This window comes from Sinocyclocheilus rhinocerous, unplaced genomic scaffold (genome assembly GCF_001515625.1).
Source record: "Sinocyclocheilus rhinocerous isolate Xijiao unplaced genomic scaffold, SAMN03320098_v1.1 scaffold622, whole genome shotgun sequence".
In the NCBI taxonomy this organism is placed as follows: domain Eukaryota; kingdom Metazoa; phylum Chordata; class Actinopteri; order Cypriniformes; family Cyprinidae; genus Sinocyclocheilus; species Sinocyclocheilus rhinocerous.
The window spans coordinates 688,226-706,906 of record NW_015641438.1 but is presented as its reverse complement, the minus strand read 5'-3'; the positions used below and the strand labels follow the sequence as shown (position 1 = coordinate 706,906).

The window sequence follows — 18,681 nt, the reverse complement described above, 5'->3', positions numbered from 1 at the left end:
TTTTTTCACTGATACAGAATGCATCTAGTTGCTCATTGACACATGTAGCATGTTATCTGAATAAGCAGTTATTTTATAAACTCTCAGTGTGTCTGTGTGTGTGTGTGTGTGTGTGGGCACGTGTGCACACAGGTGAAGACGCCTCCTCTCCTACCCATACACAGAGTAGCGGGGGGTATATTGGAGGTAAACGTACTCTCATTTGCTCATTACTGACAGGGCTGTGCAGCAACCGCACCTGAAAAGACTGACGTTTCTTTATGTAGATAAAGAATGGCACAAGCAGAAGCTCAAATGGCCGCTGGACGCTATGGCCATGGCCCAATCAGAGTAGGAGATTTCCTCTCTCTCTGAATCTGCTCACTGCCGCAGCTTTTATAGACCCCCTGACCACGCCCGCTCCCAAAGCCACGCCCCTTTACTACTGCTGCTGCTCTCTGAATGGCTAGCGCCGGCTTTCCTCTGCTTTGATCTGCGAATCGCATGGCTGGATTACACTGCGTAATGATGCTGCATGAGTCTGTTAGTTTATTGACAACCAAAGTAGGTCTAAAAGGAGAAAGTAGTAAAAAAGGAAATAGGAAAAGCAAACAATAAGAAACTGACGCCTCCTCCTCTTCGTTTCATTGTCTTTTCCCTCTTTTTTCCTCTTGTTCCTGTCCTTCACTGGTTGTCTGTCCTTTCCTTCCCCTTGTTTACTCTCCACCATCTCTCCTTGCAAAGTTTTGTCCTGGATCGCAGTCCTGTCCTCCTCCACTTTCATCCATAGCTCCATCTCCACCTCGATCCTCCTCCTCTCCACCAGCAGGAGTGTCTAGAAGCACCCAGAGAGGGGCGCGTTCGCTCGCCCCACGGCCCTCTTCTGCTGAGGCCTGCTACGTCATGTACCAGTCTCAGACCTGAACGCACTAAACTGCCATATCACACACTCCTTCCAGTTCAAAACGTAAAGTTTGAACTCATTCTCTCAAATTCTCTCAAGACAACGTGCTCTTCTAGTTAAGATTTCACTTTTGAATAAAACTGTCCAGTGTCTTTTATGTTTATCCATAGTTTTTAAAAGCACATGTCCAGTGTTGAACATCTCTGTTAACACTAGAGATGGAAATTGTAAGGAATGGAAAGATTCTGGTTTTGATTGCATCTAAAAATTCTAGTTTCTTTATAATTCAATTAATGATTCATTTACAAATTATAAGGAATAATTCCCTATAATTGGCCTTAAATATATATTGAACAAAAATCTTAAACAATTTAAAAAAAAAATAAAAGTATGGTATATTATAATCTCTTTCGCAAAATATTTTTTGTAACTACACAGCATGAATCAAAATCCACATCTTGGTTTAATTTAAAGATTCAGACGACAGAAGTAATGACTTGCAGTTCAGTGATTAAGAGTACGTTTACACCACACCATTTTCATCTAAAAACTGAAAACTTTTTTATGCGTTTTGGCTGCTCATTTACACAACAACAGCATTCGGGGGCCTGAAAATGCAACCTTTTGAAAACGGGTTACAAAGTGCAAGTTTTGAAAACGATACCATTATTGTCTCCGTGTAAATTACAAAAACACAAATTTGTGAAAACGGTGATGTCTTGCGCATATGCATTATTTGTTCAGCCTATTGGTATGTGTGCAGACACAATGGGCCAGATTTACTAAACAGGGCAAATTAGAGTGAGAGCGCAATTCCATAAAAGCACTAATGGGAGTGGAAATTTCCGTGGCTGATTTACTGACAATGCGCAAATGAAAGAACACAGACACAGCCAGATCATTTCCATAATGACCAACACAATCTACCAAGAGCAGCACAAATTAGCGTCTGCTTTAAGACTTGCTTTTTTGGAGCGTTAAATAATGCTGCAAATCCCAGTAATTTGACGAGTGCAAACATTAGTAAATCGCGTTGCATGATTCATTTTAATACTCTCCTACCATACATTTTGCGTCTGAAAGGGAAACTCCTACAAATGCATATGCAATAAGGTCAGGCGCAAAAATAACTGCATCCACGCCTTTTCAGCGCTAATTCTTCACTGCGTGTCTTTAGTAAATCCTGACAGTACTATTTTAGCGATTGCTGGCGCAATCCGTTAGTAAATCTGGCCCTTAGTGTTTCTTTACAAAGTAACATCGCCAACTACTGGCCTGGCATCAATAATACAGTGTTTTTAGTTGTTTTCGCGGATCTGTGTGAACGGGGATCGTTTTGACAACGTCGTCTGTATGCGAAACTTTTCAAAGATGCGATGGAAAAACTTTTCCTTTTTTAATACATCGCTGTCATGTAAACGTACAGGTACCGTAAGTCAACAACCGCTCTGGGGTGTGTTTCCCAAAAGCATCCTTAGCCAACTAAGGTTGTGAGTTCATTCGTTATCAACATAGTTCAACAATTCTGTTGTTGAGCTATAGTTACAATCAGCAACAGCTCTCGACCTGTGGTTAGAAGCATAGTTAGTATGACATGTGGAAATAGATCTTGAGCAAAATAAGCAAGTTACTGTAACACGTGTAATCTGTATCTTTCATTCCATATATAGTTTATACAAATTTTAGTTGGTCAAGAGAATGAAAGCACAATTTTTAAAGATTGTAAGATTGCTCTAGTACCCCACAAACCCCGGAGTATGATGTAAGAGGGAATCTGCGACTGAATAAAACATCGCTAAATAAAGAAAAACAATGGAGAACAAAAATACAGAAGTCCTCAGATGCCATGTTCATTATTTACAACAATAATCTGATATTAATTTGAGAATGAACCAATTAAATAGCACTCCACCACTTGTGTGGCATCATTAACAGCAGTTCTGTATTGTTTAACCAACATGGTCTGGACAACAGATGGGTGACAGAGTTACAATGGTTTCGGGAAACATACGTGACTAGCTAGGTTAATTTCTCCAATGATGGTATGGTAATTAAGCAGAGAGTCGCACCGTTGTATGGGAAATTAACCCCTGACCGATTCAGTTAATCAGTCATTAGACTGACAACTCATGAGTTGATTTGTGAGTCTTTTTGATCAATTTACCTAAAAGAACCAGTTCATAAGAGTAATTTGTCCATAAATCAGACAACATCGGTTGTGCTGTATGTTGTTGCGATCGGTCAGCGAGAACAGCGAGATCTTTTATTATATTCGATTCAGACCACAAACTCTCAACTAGAACAATTTCTTTGGCTGTGGTGCTGCAGATTGATGAAAGATTCACGCAGATTCACTGTTTCGTATTAAAAAGTATTAATTGGTGTTCAAGAACTGAACAGAAACGAACGCCGTGAAAAACATTAACAATGTAACCGATTCCAAAACGTAGTTAGCAATGATTGTTTATTCTTTGCGGATGTAGTAAACTCTGATCTAGCCCATGACCGATTCTAGTTCTGTGACAGACACATCCACTGATCTGATCGTCGTTTAGTGACCCGTCCCACCCAAACCCTGCCGGTTTTTATGGTGTTCTTCTGTCACTGACGGATATTTGCACTGCCAAAACAATGTCTGCTGCCAATCTTAATGTCAATCCGGTGTCCACCAATGCCATAAAAACCCTCAAGGCCTTTGCTTCAATCCATCTGGCCCGCTTAAACCACTCTGGCGTCCTCTAAGCTCAGATCCTGAGCCCGGACCCTTCAAACCTACCCAGAAATCTCTACTACCCCTCATCAATCTCTCCCCATGTCTCTCCCCACTCCACATGTCTGTTCATTGTTCTGTGTCTCTCTTGGTGTCCCGTTGCCCTGCGCAGAGATGGAAGCGTGCAGCAGGCACGTCGAGGCGACAGCAGGGCCCGCCACTGCTGCAGCATATGAAGGAGGATGAAGATGATGATGATATTTGTGATGAAGAAAAAGACACTGAGGCTCAGGGACATGCCATCCAAGTCTCCATAGGCGTGTCCACAGAGGAAGAGGCCCGTGTCTGCCAGCTGTACCCAGTGGCACTGCATCGCCCCCGTGTCTCCTTCCTGTTGAGCAGCCTGCTGGTCCTGACGCTGATGCTGTGGTGGCTTGTCTTCATTTGAGAGACAATAGATATCAGGGAGACAGCAGCCGCTCTCAGACTAATCTTATCTGGATTATAAGACAATAAGGAGGTAGAGAGGATGAGGTCCTTCCTGTTTTTCTGTTTGTTTCCTCTGGGACTCTTAATGATTTCACCATTTCACAGTGGATGTTGATTGACAGCTTATAGTTTTAAACTATTTACGTCCTGTGACACAAAAACCCTGGATGCAAGAGCACTATGTTATCTTAATAGGACATAACGATTTATTTATCATTCACTTAACGTTTCTCTGGCTTTTCAGATTTCCTTAATTTTGAACTCACTGCTTGAAATAACCATTCAGTTTCAGTAAAATTTAACAGTGTTTGCAAGATGAGTTTGGATTAAATTAAATCATTCTTATTATTTTTCTTAATTTTCTGCAATTAATTAAGTGCAAACCATTTACCATACAGACTAAAATTAAAACTTTGACTTCTAGATCATTTCAGGTTTAAGTGTTGTTTTTGTTAACATTTTGATTTTAACAGTAAACAATTATTATTTTGGAAATGTCCCACTGACTTACCATTCAAAAGTTTGATATCAATATAAATACTATATAAAATAAATAAATAGATAAATAATATACTGCTTTTATTCAGCAAGGATGCTTTAAATTGATCAAAAGTGACAGCAAAGACATCATTTACATTGTTACATCAAATGTATTTTTCTAGTAAATGCTGTTTTATTGAACATTTTATTTATCAAATAATATTGGGGGGGTTCCACAAAGATATTTTGCAGCATAGCTATTTTTAACATATAGACAATTTAAATATAAATAACATATAAATAAATAAAAATATAAATATGTTGTGTTGATGATCATCAAATCAGCATATTAGAATGATTTCTGAAGGATCATGTGACACTGAAGACTGGAGTAATGATGCTGAAAACTCAGCTTTGATCACAGGAATAAATAATTTTTTTTAATAAATTCCAATAGAAAACAGTTATTTTAAATTGTAATAATATTTTACAATATTACTGCTTCCCCCCCCCAAAATAAATGTGCATAAAATAATTATTTAAAAAAACATTCAAATATCCTGGTAGTGTAACAGTAGTGTAAAATATTTGAGAGATACGTTTAACTGATAACAATGATGTTACCCTAGTATTTGCATACTAAATTTTGAGCGGTCTTTTTATGCATTTATTTGTTTACCGATTTGTGATTGGTCTTTCGATTATGCACAAACAAAGACTAAAACCTAAGCTTACTAGCTGAACTTTAACCATTTTTTTGCTACCTTGCAAACACTGTACTTCCTCCAGTATGTGCAAATGTAGTTGTAGCTTTTTTAGTTTTTATGTTATTCATACATCACCCTGTGACCACTGGATTTCTCTGGACAACTTTTCAGCACACGTTGCACTTTGCTTCTCTTTGCAGATATAAATCTCTTCTCCATTGCCAGCCGATGCATAATGAAAGTGACGATTTCTATAATACCGCCAAAAAAGTAGTCTACTTCTTCGTGAAGTGTATTTATGTCGTATCAGCCCTTAGTAGATCAGCATATCAGGGCTTTAATTACACACCCCACAAATATGATCCTGTTTCTCCTTCTATGGGACTCCAGCATGCTTCAAAAACATCAGTACTACTGTCATGCTAGCTTTAAATGAGTTTTCCATGTACAACAATCACAGCCTCTCTCTCTCTCTGCAATGAGTGACAGCATAATGCATAGTGATAGAAGGAAGAGATTGTGATTTTATGTTCATCAATTTATGTATTGTAGTTTTTTTTTTTTTTTTTAATATGCATTTAAGTAGCTTTATTTACAGTATCTCTAAAAAAATACTTTTACACATTTGCACTTCTGTGAACTTTAGTCAGAGTAGATGCCATATTTAATTTGACACAAATTGTGGATGTGCACAATTTTGTCAGTGGGTACACTTCGTTCTTGTTTAATAGGTTGTCATAGACCATCTGTTTTTTTTTTGTTTTTTTTTTACATATATTTCAAATACTGATTTTGATTTGCTTCAAGTGATATAAAACATCTGCTCTGACTAAGCTCCATTCCATGATAAAGACAATCCAAGGTACAATCAATAAATTAAAAAAATATATATTTTCTATGAAGTCATTTGCACATCTTGAAATCGTTTCAGATGTACATAAAAGTCTATTCATTTCAAGTTGCAAGCTCAAATGTCTGAAATTCCCTAATGTTGCTTTTATTGTGCACTCTGAAATCGCCATATCCACTGCAAAAACTAATTTTCTTAATTATGATCTCTATGATCACAATATATTTTGTGATTTCTTGGTTACAGCCAAATTATCTTTATTTCCAGACAAACTGCAACTGCTTTATTGATGCTTGTAAGAAGACAGGAAAATGTATGTCTAATATTCCAAAATATTCATAATTAATCCATTTTTCCTCAGTCTAACTGAGAGCATGTAATCCATTCAGTATGAACGCAGCGTATGAAGATTTTTCTTTTGCAAGAGATTTTGTGGTTCCCTGGATGGTAAGGATATAATCCAAAACTGTTTTCCAAAAAAAAGTACATAATCTCAGACTAATTAGATTTTTCAGCCTTTGCCTTTTTTCTCCATTATCTTATTAGGTGGGTTCAAGGATACTTGAGAGTTTTTAGTTTCTGAGATTGAGCGCTTCAGTTCCTCTGTAAATGGCTTTTCTGCTAGTCTTTGGTTTCTTTTAGCTAATGATAGACTACTTTGAATGACTTTAGTTTGGCCCTTTTTAAATGCACTAATAACTATGAACGGAGACTTGCAGACTGATGCGAGTCGTCACACCGAGCTCTTCTTTTGAAAGCATCACATGGTGAGCCCATGATTTGGCTTGAATTGGTCGTCCCATCATCATCTGTCAACCTGACATCGCCATTATTGGATGAAATTAATATTTGACTTACAATGTGCCAAATGTTCCTAAATCAAAAGCTTTTTTGGCCGAGCGCCTGTAGATAAAATATTAAAAAGCAAAACCATACTAATTTGTGATGATTTTGAAATGCATAATCTTCATATCAAGCGTTGTGGGTAATAGGAATAGGCGCGATGAAGGCTTCATTCAGGTCCTCTCAGTCATGAGGATGTATGTAGTTTTGGAATAAACACTCCTCACTCTTAATGGATGAGTGTTTGTGGAGCTTCCTGATAGATTTTGCTCCACTTCTGTGAAGCAGAATTTCATTCCAACTGAGACTCATTTTCCTGGTAATTTACATTAATATACTTATGTTGTGAGCAATATCATGCCATCTTTTCTTAGGCTGCGTATCCAGAAGTAGCTGGGAACTGTTCCTGTATTACTCAATATCAAAATTGCAATATCATAGATTAATTGTAGTCGATATCGTGATTGCAATATGTTTGATTAATTGGACAGCACTGATTTCAGTACACATTTCTCTGAGTTTAATATTAACTCAGCTGGGTGGCAAATTTATACCACTTTTGTTTAAGAAATCCAGTCAATAGAGATAGATATATTTACTCTTTTACGCACCATTAAAGAAATTGATTTGATTGGAAAGGGTGATAAAGTACATATGAAATCATTGAAGTGGCTGTATTTTGTATCTGTTCTAGCCCATTGTTGTTGTTTTTTTTGCCAACCATTCAAAGTCTCACCAGGCTAAGCATTTTTCTTGTCTAGTAGCTTTTTTTCTGAGGTAGTCAGCACAGAATATCAATCTTACAGTACAAAGGCTTGGCCAAAGGTTCCAGGTGGTGTTTGGTAATTGCTTATGTGTGTGAGGTGAAGTTAATGTAGTGAGAAAATCGATTCTCTGCTCACTCTCCACTGTGTCTTGACCCCTCTCACAGTCTCCTGTGGTGAAGACGAAAACGATCACCATTTCTGATGTCACCAACTCCCTTCGCAGCGAAATCGCCAGCAAGGACATCCCGATTGTGCATACAGAGACCAAGACCATCACATATGAGTCCGCACAGGTGAGCCCGGTCGCTCTTTGAATCAACCTTGTTGCTGTGTGTTGCTGACATCATTTTTGATTAGTCTTTTGCTGTGCCAGTGTTTCCATATGCCACAAATGGAATGAAAAATGAATTGGGATGCAAAATATATCAGCATCAATACATGTTGGTAACCACATCACCCAGTAGAAGGGATTTTGTTAATAATCAAACGTTAATAATCAAGCATTGGTCGATATTGGATGTTTATTTGGATTTTGGTAGCAGTGCACGTATCGGCACACATCTGTATTCAGAACAGAATATATTCAGTTTTTGTTGTAATCTGTTGCAGTGCTGTCATTTTCACAGTGCATTTCTGAGCGAGTTTAGCTAATCATTAAGATCTATTAGTTTTCTCTCTTTGAGCTCTACTATATAACCCGAGGCCAGTTTTTAAAAGAGTTTCTAACCAGCATACCAGAGGTCCACTGCTGTAATAATGAGGGCTTATTTTTTCATTCTTTCAAAAATAGATCAGATTACAGAAGAAAAATCACCTATCTTTCATACTGAATATTATAATGCCTGAATTCACTTGCTGGCTGCGCTATTTTACAGTAAACTCACAGTGTACATACCCAATATGAATGCGCAACAGGACTGTTAAATAAGTGTAATAGGTAAAAAAAAAAATATAAATCTGCTAACTCACTTTTAGCATATAAAAGTTATAAAACATTTTTTCTCTTTCTTCGTCTTCTTTCTTCTTCTTTTTTTTCTCCCCCAAGCCAAAGATTTACACTGATTTACAATATCATATCAGCTATTGTCAATACTAAAAAAATTAACTTTTTGGCTTTTTTGGTTTGGACAGAATTTCTATATAATAATACATTTTTTATTATTTTAGTAGGAAACATCTGTTTTATTACGAAGACCCTAAAGGTACAGAGTGATGGGGAAAAAACTTATTTCATTTATTAAGAAATATATATTTCAATGCTTTTGCATACCCCAAGAAACTTTGCATTCGTTCACAAAACTTTTGTGCTCTCTCGAGAAACTTGACCTCCTGCAACTGAACACAAAACTGCTGATGGATGTGCACTCTCAGAAATAAAGGTACAAAAGCTGTCACTGGGGCAGTACCTTTTGAAAAGGTACTAGGATGTACCATTTTGGTACTAATATATACACTTTAGATACTAATATACCTTTAATGTACTTACATGCGTCCTTTAGGGGTAAATAAGGTACCAATGTGTACCTTTTGAAAGGATACAGCACCGGTGGCAGTTTTGTACCTTTTTTTCTGAGAATGTGGGAGAAAAAACTATATTTAAATTATTTAGTGAGAAAATGCAAAACGAGAACCCACAAGGTCTGCAAGCAAATGCAAAATCATTGAAATATAATTTTTCCTCCCATTTCTTGTTGTGTTTCCCCCCCCTCAAATAGCTTTGGGTGGAAGTGATAAATGAGGGATGTAATGGAAGAGTGTTCTAAGCACATGTGTGTTTGTTTGCTAATAGCCCAACGCGGTGTCAGAGAAGGAGTCTGGGATGCTGTTGAGTGCTCAGACCATCACTTCAGAGACTGTCAGCACCACCACCACAACCCAGATCACCAAGGTACATGAAGCTCCGCCTAAACCTGCAATATCACGAAAGAATCTGCAATGTCTGCCTCTTAAAGAAGAACGGATTGATGTTAAATTATCATATTTAAGCACAATGTAAAATGTATAATAAGATGAGCACTTTCTGCAGAACATAATTGCAGAAAACTTTACAATATCCAACTTACAACTGATTTGCATGTGCTGCACACTGCAAGGTAGGGCACAATGGTGCCAAGAGGCTGCGAACGTGATAAAGCCGTTGTTAATTACAGTTTATGTCACCATTCCGCAGTATCTTTCCATTTCACAAAGTTAGTCAAGAATTGCCGTACTGCACAGATGAGATATTCGCTTCACTGTGTTTCTGGCTCTCTCATTCTCTCATTCTCTTCCCTTTCTCTGCTCAGACGGTGAAAGGCGGGATCTCAGAGACCCGTATCGAGAAGAGAATCGTGATCACTGGAGACACTGAGATTGACCATGATAAGGTGAAATGCACCTACAGTTAACGACCACGTCGGCCACACAGACGCAGAATGTTTTACAGACATTCTCATAGACAGCTTTTTATTGGGCAAAAATTTCCATACACCCTTGCGAAGGAGATTATGTCATCAATATTGGTCTATTTTGCTGAAAGAGAACAATTAAATGCATATATCTGCTAACAGATATATAAGACCTCAAAGCTAGCAAGCATGGATTAAAAGCCACAAAACTTCAATTCTGATTTCATGGGGCCTTTAAATGTGTAAGTTTAGTGGTCTGGTTGAAAACTGTCCTCTCTGCTCTCCAGGCTCTTGCTCAGGCTATAAAGGAGGCGAAGGAGCAGCACCCTGACATGTCTGTGACGAAAGTGGTGGTGCATCAGGAAACAGAGATCACCCCTGAGTAACTCCTGCATGAGACACAGGTTGGTTTCCTCCTGCACAACCTGACTGAATATTGGACTGGTGTCGATTACACGCACGATTACAGCTAGAGAGATTAATACTATATGCACATATTATTTTATTTTAGAAATATTGACGTTATCTGCATGCCAAATGACGTCTTACGGTAATGCTTTCTCATCGTCACTCAGCATGTTTTATTCAATTATGATCAATATAAGAAGCCAAACATTGGAAACATGAAGTGAGTGAGTGAAAAATGCTGCATGGTGAACTGGAAGGTGCAGTTTGCTAAAAGAGTAAAACCTGAAAAATTATGATTAATTAAACAAAAAAACATGCTTAAGTTAACCCTTGTGTGGTGTTCATATTTTTGTTATTCAGCCAGTGTTCGTGGGTCTGGTGGAGCCGCTGCATTTTTGGTTTTTTAATTCAACACAATCAAAAATTTTATGTTAAAATACTCAAGAGATGTTTACTTCATCCCAATTACAAGCAATATAAACAGCATTGTAACAACGTTCGTAGTTCGGGAAGAAGGAGGCGGGAACCGGCGAACATTCAAAGAAAACTTTAATAATAAAATAAACACAAAATAGCGCGACAGCCCCTCGCGGACGACTGTCGCGCACAAACAGAACCAAAACACAAAATAAAGTCCAGGCCTGGTTGGTGGACGGCCCACCGCTCCTCCGCCTCCTGGCGGATGGCGATGGCTCCTCCTGTTGAGTGCAGCCGGCAGCGAGTCCTCCGTTCCCCGCTCCTCCCCAATCATGGCGGACGGCAGCAGGCTCCGGCCTCCTGGCAAACGGGGCCAACTCCTCCGCTCCCTCTCGGATGGCAGCCACCCCTCCTCGACCCAGGAGCGCGGCAGCGAGCTCTCCGTCCCACCTCGTCTTCCATCGTTCCAGCACCTCCTGTTGCGCCTGGATGATGGCCTGGAAGCGTCGCTCCTGATCAGTCCGCATGTCCAGTAACGCTTGATGTTGCTCTTGATGGAGGACCGCGAGGGATGAAATGACATCCGCAAATGGCGTACTTGTCGGAGTTTGCATGACGGCGACGGCTCTCCTGCTTCCGTCCCGGGTTTCGGCACCAGTGTAACACGGAAGAAGGAGGCGGGAACCGGCGAACATTCAAAGAAAACTTTAATAATAAAATAAACACAAAATAGCGCGACAGCCCCTCGCGGACGACTGTCGCGCACAAACAGAACCAAAACACAAAATAAAGTCCAGGCCTGGTCCTCTCTCGTCTTTCACTGTCGTAACTACTCCTTTTATCCTTCCGGAGCTCCTCCGTGGAAATCGAGACCGGTGAGTGGTGCAGGTGTTGCTCATTATCAATTACTCCACCGGCCTCGCTCCGTTCCCACGGCTCTCGGCCCCGCCCCCACTCGTCACATACCCCCATCGCCCCTCGCAGGCCAGTGCTGTCGTCACTCCTCCTTTTATCCTTCCGGAGCTCCTCCGTGGGACTCGAGACCGGTGAGTGGCGCAGGTGTCGTGCATTAGCATTTACTCCACCGGCCTCGCTCCGTTCCCACGGCTCTCGGCCCCGCCCCTTTCGTCACAAGCATATATGGTTAATATTTGCCCTTTACCTTTGTTAGATCACATTTATGAATTAAAGTGTTACAACCTTGTGCGGGAACTCACACTTACATTCACACTTTCACAGACTCTCTCTCTCACACACACACACATACACATACTAATAGCAGGCCCAGACAGGAGGAGGACAGAGTGAAGGTACACAGGACCTAAAATTTCCACACTTTTATTAGCCCCGGGTCCAATGGACCCGAATATCCTGTATGTAATATAAATGTGTTGGGGGGGGTGGGGGGTGTACAGTGAGTGGTCATCGAAAATTTGTTCTGATAAATGTTCTTCACAGAAAATGAGCCAAGGCCAATGAGTCTGAGTTTGAAAAAAGAATTAATCATATCATTTTTCTTTTGATAAAAAATGAAAACGGTTCCCACAGACCCAAACACCATACAAGGGTTAATGAAAAGTTATTGTGTTATTTTTTTACCCTTTAAATAAAGAAATAACATATTTTTTAATTTTGTCAGCCAGTTGTTAACAGAAGACTGCTGTTAATATTCGGTGATACTGCATCAAATCTACAAAATAAGATCTGCTGCAGATATGCACATGTTTTGAAGATCTTATGGCCAAATTGCTTATATCCTCTGCAGTCTAATTACAGCATATTTTATTCATAAGGCTGACAAAAATACTACACTTCTGGATTTCTTGCTTTATTTGAAGTGCAAAAACGACTTGGCATGTTTTTCTTTCAAAAACAGAAAAATCCTTTCAAATCTTTTGTGAAAAATGTATAGAAATTAATTTTAGTTCCCTATCTGTCGGTCACTATGAGTTATGTCGTGACGACATTAGGGGTCTAACTTGGGGGCCCAATCATCTCTGGGTTTAAGAGAAAACACCAATTAAAATTGGCTAGTGGATTTTGCATGCTGAGCCACTTCCCGTGCACATGGGAATATAAGGCGACAGCGCGCATCCACTCATTAGATTTTTGCTTCGGAGCCGAGTAGTCTGTCAATCATTTACTACAAAGCCATTCATCTTTGTGTTGCGGAGGCTGTTCCTGGTTGGTGTTACGGCGCGTTACAGCGGTGTCCCTGTCAGCAGCGATTCCCCTGGGCACTTCAGCTAAAAGAGCAGTTTCCTCTAAAAGAGCAAATCACGGACGATTCCCGTCTTTTTCAAGATGCCGTTTCATCCGTGTCCTTCTGGATGCGATTCCTGTCCTCTGTCGACGGCCACGATCGCTGTCTTCAGTGTCTGGGCCTTCAGCACGCTGAAGCGTCGCTCGTGGATGAGTCATGCGTCTGTGGGCGTATGACCATGGCATCGCCTGCATTCCCCAGGTGGTGGGAGCGATTGCGGTGCACCTGTGCCCGCAAAACACTGCCACTTGGAGGAATCGTCCACGTCTCCCGTCCAAAGCCTGTAAACTGCCAAAGCTTACAGTGCTTACAGGGCCAAGCTGCCTCTGCCCTGCATGCCATGGCGATCCTGCAGGTGGATCGTGCTCACTTCCATCAAGGGGACCTCCAAGTGTTTTCGGTAAGTGAAGAGTGCCTTGTGTTCAGGCCGGCATACTCTCACGTTGTCCTGAGACCCCGGCTTGGATACGTGCCCAAGGCCACGCCCCCTGGGGGCGAGCTGCAGGCTGGGCGACAACTAACACCTTCGCAAGGTTTTACAACCTTCGGGTAGAGCCGGTTTCTTCCCGTGTGTTGGGTAACAGGTAATTGGCGGGAAGAACTGGCTCGGTGTCACGCTTGCTGCGCCATTCCCCCTCACACGGGGATGCGAGCGCCTTTCTTCTCCCAGTAGAGTTCCCCGGTTGGCGAACCCTGGTCGAGCATCCTCCAGCACCCCCGTCAGTCAGACTTGGCGGAGCAGTCTGACGCCAGGCCCAGTGCTGGTGTTAGCATGACCGGAGTCCCGGTTAGCCCCTGTACTGGACTAGGTGTCCATATGGCTTGATTCCCTACGGGTAATCCCATATGTGTATTCTTCCACGGTAAGGTTTACCTCTCTGTAAACCTGTGTCTTCCCTTGACAGACCTGCTCTGTCAGTCTCTTCTGGCAGTTGTTCCATCCCTACTCTAAGGTAGGACCTGCCTCAGAGACCCATTCCATATGTAGTACTGCCCCCTGGGTCAGTCCATATCAGTATCTCCACATCCATGTCACCTCCCTCGAGCTGAGTGGATGCCTTATATACCCATGTGCACGGGGAGTGGCTCAGCGTGCAAAATCCACTAGCCAATTTTCACTGCCGTTTTCTCTTAAACTCAGAGATGATTGGGCTCCCAAGTTAGACCCCTAGTGTCGTCATGACATAACGTCTCCGTTCCCTCCATCAGGGAATGAGGGTTACGTACAGTATGTAATCGAGGCATTATTTTCCACATAGAAATGGATAATGAATTTTGGTATGAGGGTGTCAACGTGGTTTCAAGATGATTTCATGTCAAAAAGACCCTGTTTTAAGGATATACATTTCAGATATATGGTTTCATCCAATAACATGCTTTCGCTTAAATATTGCATGTAGTGAATGTCTCTAGCAAAGCATTGATACAATAATGTATTTGTACAGCAGCAGTGATATCGCCTTCTCTCCCTCTGCGGCCCAGACCTTTTAGTGTAGCTCTCCAATAGCACTGGAGTTTGATGGGTTTATGGCATGTATTTAAAGCTCTTCTCTCATGGGCCATACAGCCACACCATCTCCAATGATACATTAAACTCATTACAGCATTTCTGAGATTTTCTCTTTTAAAAGCAGTGATGAAATTGCTTACCATTAAAAACAAACGAAGATCCCTTAAAAATATGGTAACAACAGAAACCCTCCGTTGCAAACCTCATACTGACAGAAAGAAGTGCATAGGATCCCAGAGAATTAGACATAGACACTTAAGCTGTATGATTTACTGTCACCATTAACTGTGCTCCAATAAAAACCTCAATCCCTTAGAAAGCACTGTTATACTGCCATATTTACAGCCGTTATACATGCTTGTAGCAGAGTCGGCGACATTCAGCACTTAAACATTCCAGTTCAGCTCTAGAATTTCAATTGAGGTAGCAAAGAGGATGCAGAATCTAATTTAATATTAGAATTTATTAGATATTAGATGATACCTCATATTAATTAGATGACATTAGATGATATTAATATTCTGTGTTGTTAATGCCACCTATAGAAATTTGTATTCAATTTATTTTACTATCTTTAATAAATTACTATTTATTTTTTGGCCCATGATGAAGAAAAGTGTTATTTTAGTTTTTTTTTTTTAAATAGTATTTACAAAAATGTTGAATTAACTTTTATTTAATATTTTCAGTTTTCATTTAAATTTTAGTAATTTTGTTATGTGCTTTTGTCATTTTTATTAGTTTTTTTAGCTTTAAATATTTATTTTAATGTATATTTATTTCAGTTTTATATTTCTTTTCAGTAATTTTAGTACTTTAACTTATTTTTATTGCTTATTTTCATAAGCCTTTTTAAATTTTTCATCTAATATGCATATTTTATTTTATTTCAGCTTTTTTTTTTATTAACAAAATGGTTTTACTTTTAGTTAACAGAAACAACACTGATAAAGACCAACACTTCATTTCCAGAATCATTTAATTGACCCGAAAAAATGTCAAAACTGAGTCAAACATTAAAATAAATAAGTATATACATACATACATACGTAATCAACAGAATGTTTGGATTTTTGGACTGCTTTTGATCTGTTATGTTAATTGTTTAGACTGTATAGAACTTGGCTTAGAGAAATGTGCAATAAAAAATGAAAAACAAGTCCAGAAAGTGAAGCGTCTCAGCATTAAGACTCTAAATGTGGGCCTTTTAGACTGTTTGTGTGAGGCATTGGGCGTCTGGTGCTGTTTAACCAGGGTGGTATGTATACAGACACAGAGCTCCCAGAGGATAATGGGTAATGCTGCCCTGTTAGTTTGTTCCCACAGTGCCCTGTTTTGTGCGTGCAGAGACCCAGTTCACCGCATTCGCCCCGTTAATGTTTACTTCACTTTCTTTCACTCAGCCAGAGAGTATTTACCATCCACCATTATTTCCATGTCGCTTAGGTCTACATGCCGCAGGCCATCCCGGTTTTCGTCACTGACTCGTCACCCGTTTGGGATGTGTTTACTTTTTGCCTTACCAGAAATGCTGTCCTGTTTTGTTTGTCTCGGATGATTGTTGATCTAGCTTTGATCTCACATCAACGCAGGGTGAAAAAACGGGACCAGTCGGGTTTATGAATGTTAAAAAACAACGCAAGATCCCTCACATCCAACCTCCTACCATCAACCCACCGAGTTCCCCTCACGGACAAACTCTTCCTGTAACAGCGCATGTCCCACCCAGCTATTGCCATCTGAGACACCACTTTCCAGACCCTAAACATCTGTCAGATTTCAAGCGTCGTACAGCAAACTGAGCATCCAACATCTACTCCAGAAGCAGAATTCAAAGACCAGTTCTCATCCACTTCTCAACACCTCGGACAGACTTTTTCCAAAAATCCTGCCTGACCTCCACCACATCAAAGACATTCCATGACGGACTGAACCATGTTTTCTAAAACAGTGGCTAAAGAGCAACTTTTTATCTCAAATTCATACGGTATTTTTGGGGTGGATTCCAAAGGGATGGTTCACATAATAACAACTGGGCGGTGGGAATTTTCTAAAGTGTCAATTTGTTGTCGTTTAATTTTTTACACAAAATACTGTTCTTTTTAGCAGCATCATATGACCCCTTTAATTTAATATTTTTTGTTGTTGTTGCAATTGGTTGATTATCTGTCACAATCTGAAGAATCACAATCTGAAACACTTAAAGGGGATGTTCACCCAAAATTCAAATTCATCATTTAGTGATGCAAAGCTATATCTTAGCATTTTCTTTTCTCGATGGAACAAAAAATTTGAAGTTTAGCAGAATATTCACGCTGCTCTTTTCCATTCTTTTTCAAGAAATTTGAAGACTTAAATTTAGGGAAAGTTCACCCAAAATTTAAAAATCTGTCATCATTTACTGATATGTGATATACTGATATATGTCGTTCCAAACCAGTATGACTTACTTTTTGATAGATATTTTGAAAAGACATTTTTTGATAATCAGTAGTCACCAAAACTGTTTGATTACCGACATTCTTCAAAATATCTTCTTTTGCGTTCCATGCGTCATACAGGTTTGTAATGACATGGTGGTGAGAAATTGAGGATTTTATTTTATATTTATTTTTTGGTGAACTATCCCTTTAAGTTGCTGTCATTCTCTAATTTCTTTTCTGGCCACTTGCATTCAAATTTGGCAGGTTTAAAGTCAATGTTTGAACATGCAAATAACATTTAAGTATTGCTGAGGAGGGGAAAATGTCAGTGATTACATTTCAATTGTTCCTTACACAAAACTATCATATGACTATATAGGATTTAGGTTTATGGTGCATGAGGCACATGACTGCTTTTTTCCACACTTTTATGGTGTTCATTTTTTGGAACTAAACAGTCCCGGGCCCCTTTCGCTTTCATTGTATGGAAAAGAGCAGCCATGAACATTCTGCTAAACATCTGAATTCCTCAGAAGAAAGAAAAGTTTGGAAAGTACATGGAGAATAAATGACAGGATTTTCATTTTTGGGTGAACTGTTCCCAATCCAGAATACATCATGTTGTAAAGTCCCATATTTTATGTTCCTCTTAAATGTGAAAGTATTATTTTGTTCTCATGTGATGTAAAATAATGTGTTATTTTGATTCAGAATGCTGGAGCAATTTCAGATGTTCTCTCGTGTTTTAAAGTTACATTACTTGGCATATTTGGTGAAGGCTTGAATAATTTTTGTTTTGTTTTGTTGGTAATGTTGTCCTGTGTCATCGTGGATTGGGGGTCCAATGAAGATGGGGTGAAACTACACTCTATGATATTTCTATTTATTTTCATCAGTTTTGTTTCTCGTTTGTGTGTGTACTTTGCATTTTAGATGCCCTGCTCTCTTAAATTCAGCTTTGATGTTTTGTATTAGATCCAGAATCCCAAACACCAGCTCCCGCCAGTTTTTAAATGGGATTTGCAGGGATAACTCTGCTCATTTTCAGTATATTTCTACTTTTCTACTAGAGGGGGCAGTATGTTCTTACCCATGAGGTCTATAGCAGATCTGCAAAGCCTTCAAAACGAGCATCCACACACAACCTGAAGTGGTTTTAGATGAATTGGAATCGATTAGCCATGAACGGAGCTAATTAGCAATTATGGTAATTAATTGTGAAAGCAATCAGACGGATTCTACAGCAAATTAAAATGAGTCTCAGTCATTCATTGAGACATTCAAATGACTTTAAAGGTCAAGACTGACAATTCAGGTGCGGTAATTCAATTCTAGAAAATCAAAGTGGGAAATTGAGGATTTTATATTGTGCATCAACACTGCCGATGGCGTAAAGCGTACTGCCCCACGTCAAACTGACGAGTCCAGCGCGTCCTGTTTTTAAATGTCTATTTTACAATGTTAAGCTTTTATAATAGTTCAAATAGTATCCTGTACAGAGACCGAGGTGTTGTAGTTCGTTCAGTATGTTGTTTTCTTCATTG

The 18,681-nt window shown here is 39.6% G+C and overlaps 1 protein-coding gene across 5 annotated transcripts in view; it reads left to right on the top strand.

Moving 5' to 3' along the window:
• The window catches only part of LOC107754926 (protein 4.1-like), a 90,340-nt gene that overhangs the window by 34,652 nt on the left and 37,007 nt on the right, over nt 1-18,681 (top strand). Inside the window, exons 15-19 of one of the 5 annotated variants that reach the window (XM_016571567.1) lie at nt 7,894-8,022; nt 9,519-9,617; nt 10,015-10,095; nt 10,404-10,520; nt 16,307-16,791. In XM_016571567.1, coding sequence (XP_016427053.1) covers nt 7,894-8,022; nt 9,519-9,617; nt 10,015-10,095; nt 10,404-10,502 — 408 coding nt within the window. In that variant the 3' untranslated portion in view covers nt 10,503-10,520; nt 16,307-16,791. The other 4 variants (XM_016571563.1, XM_016571564.1, XM_016571565.1 and 1 more) reach the window with 4 other exon arrangements.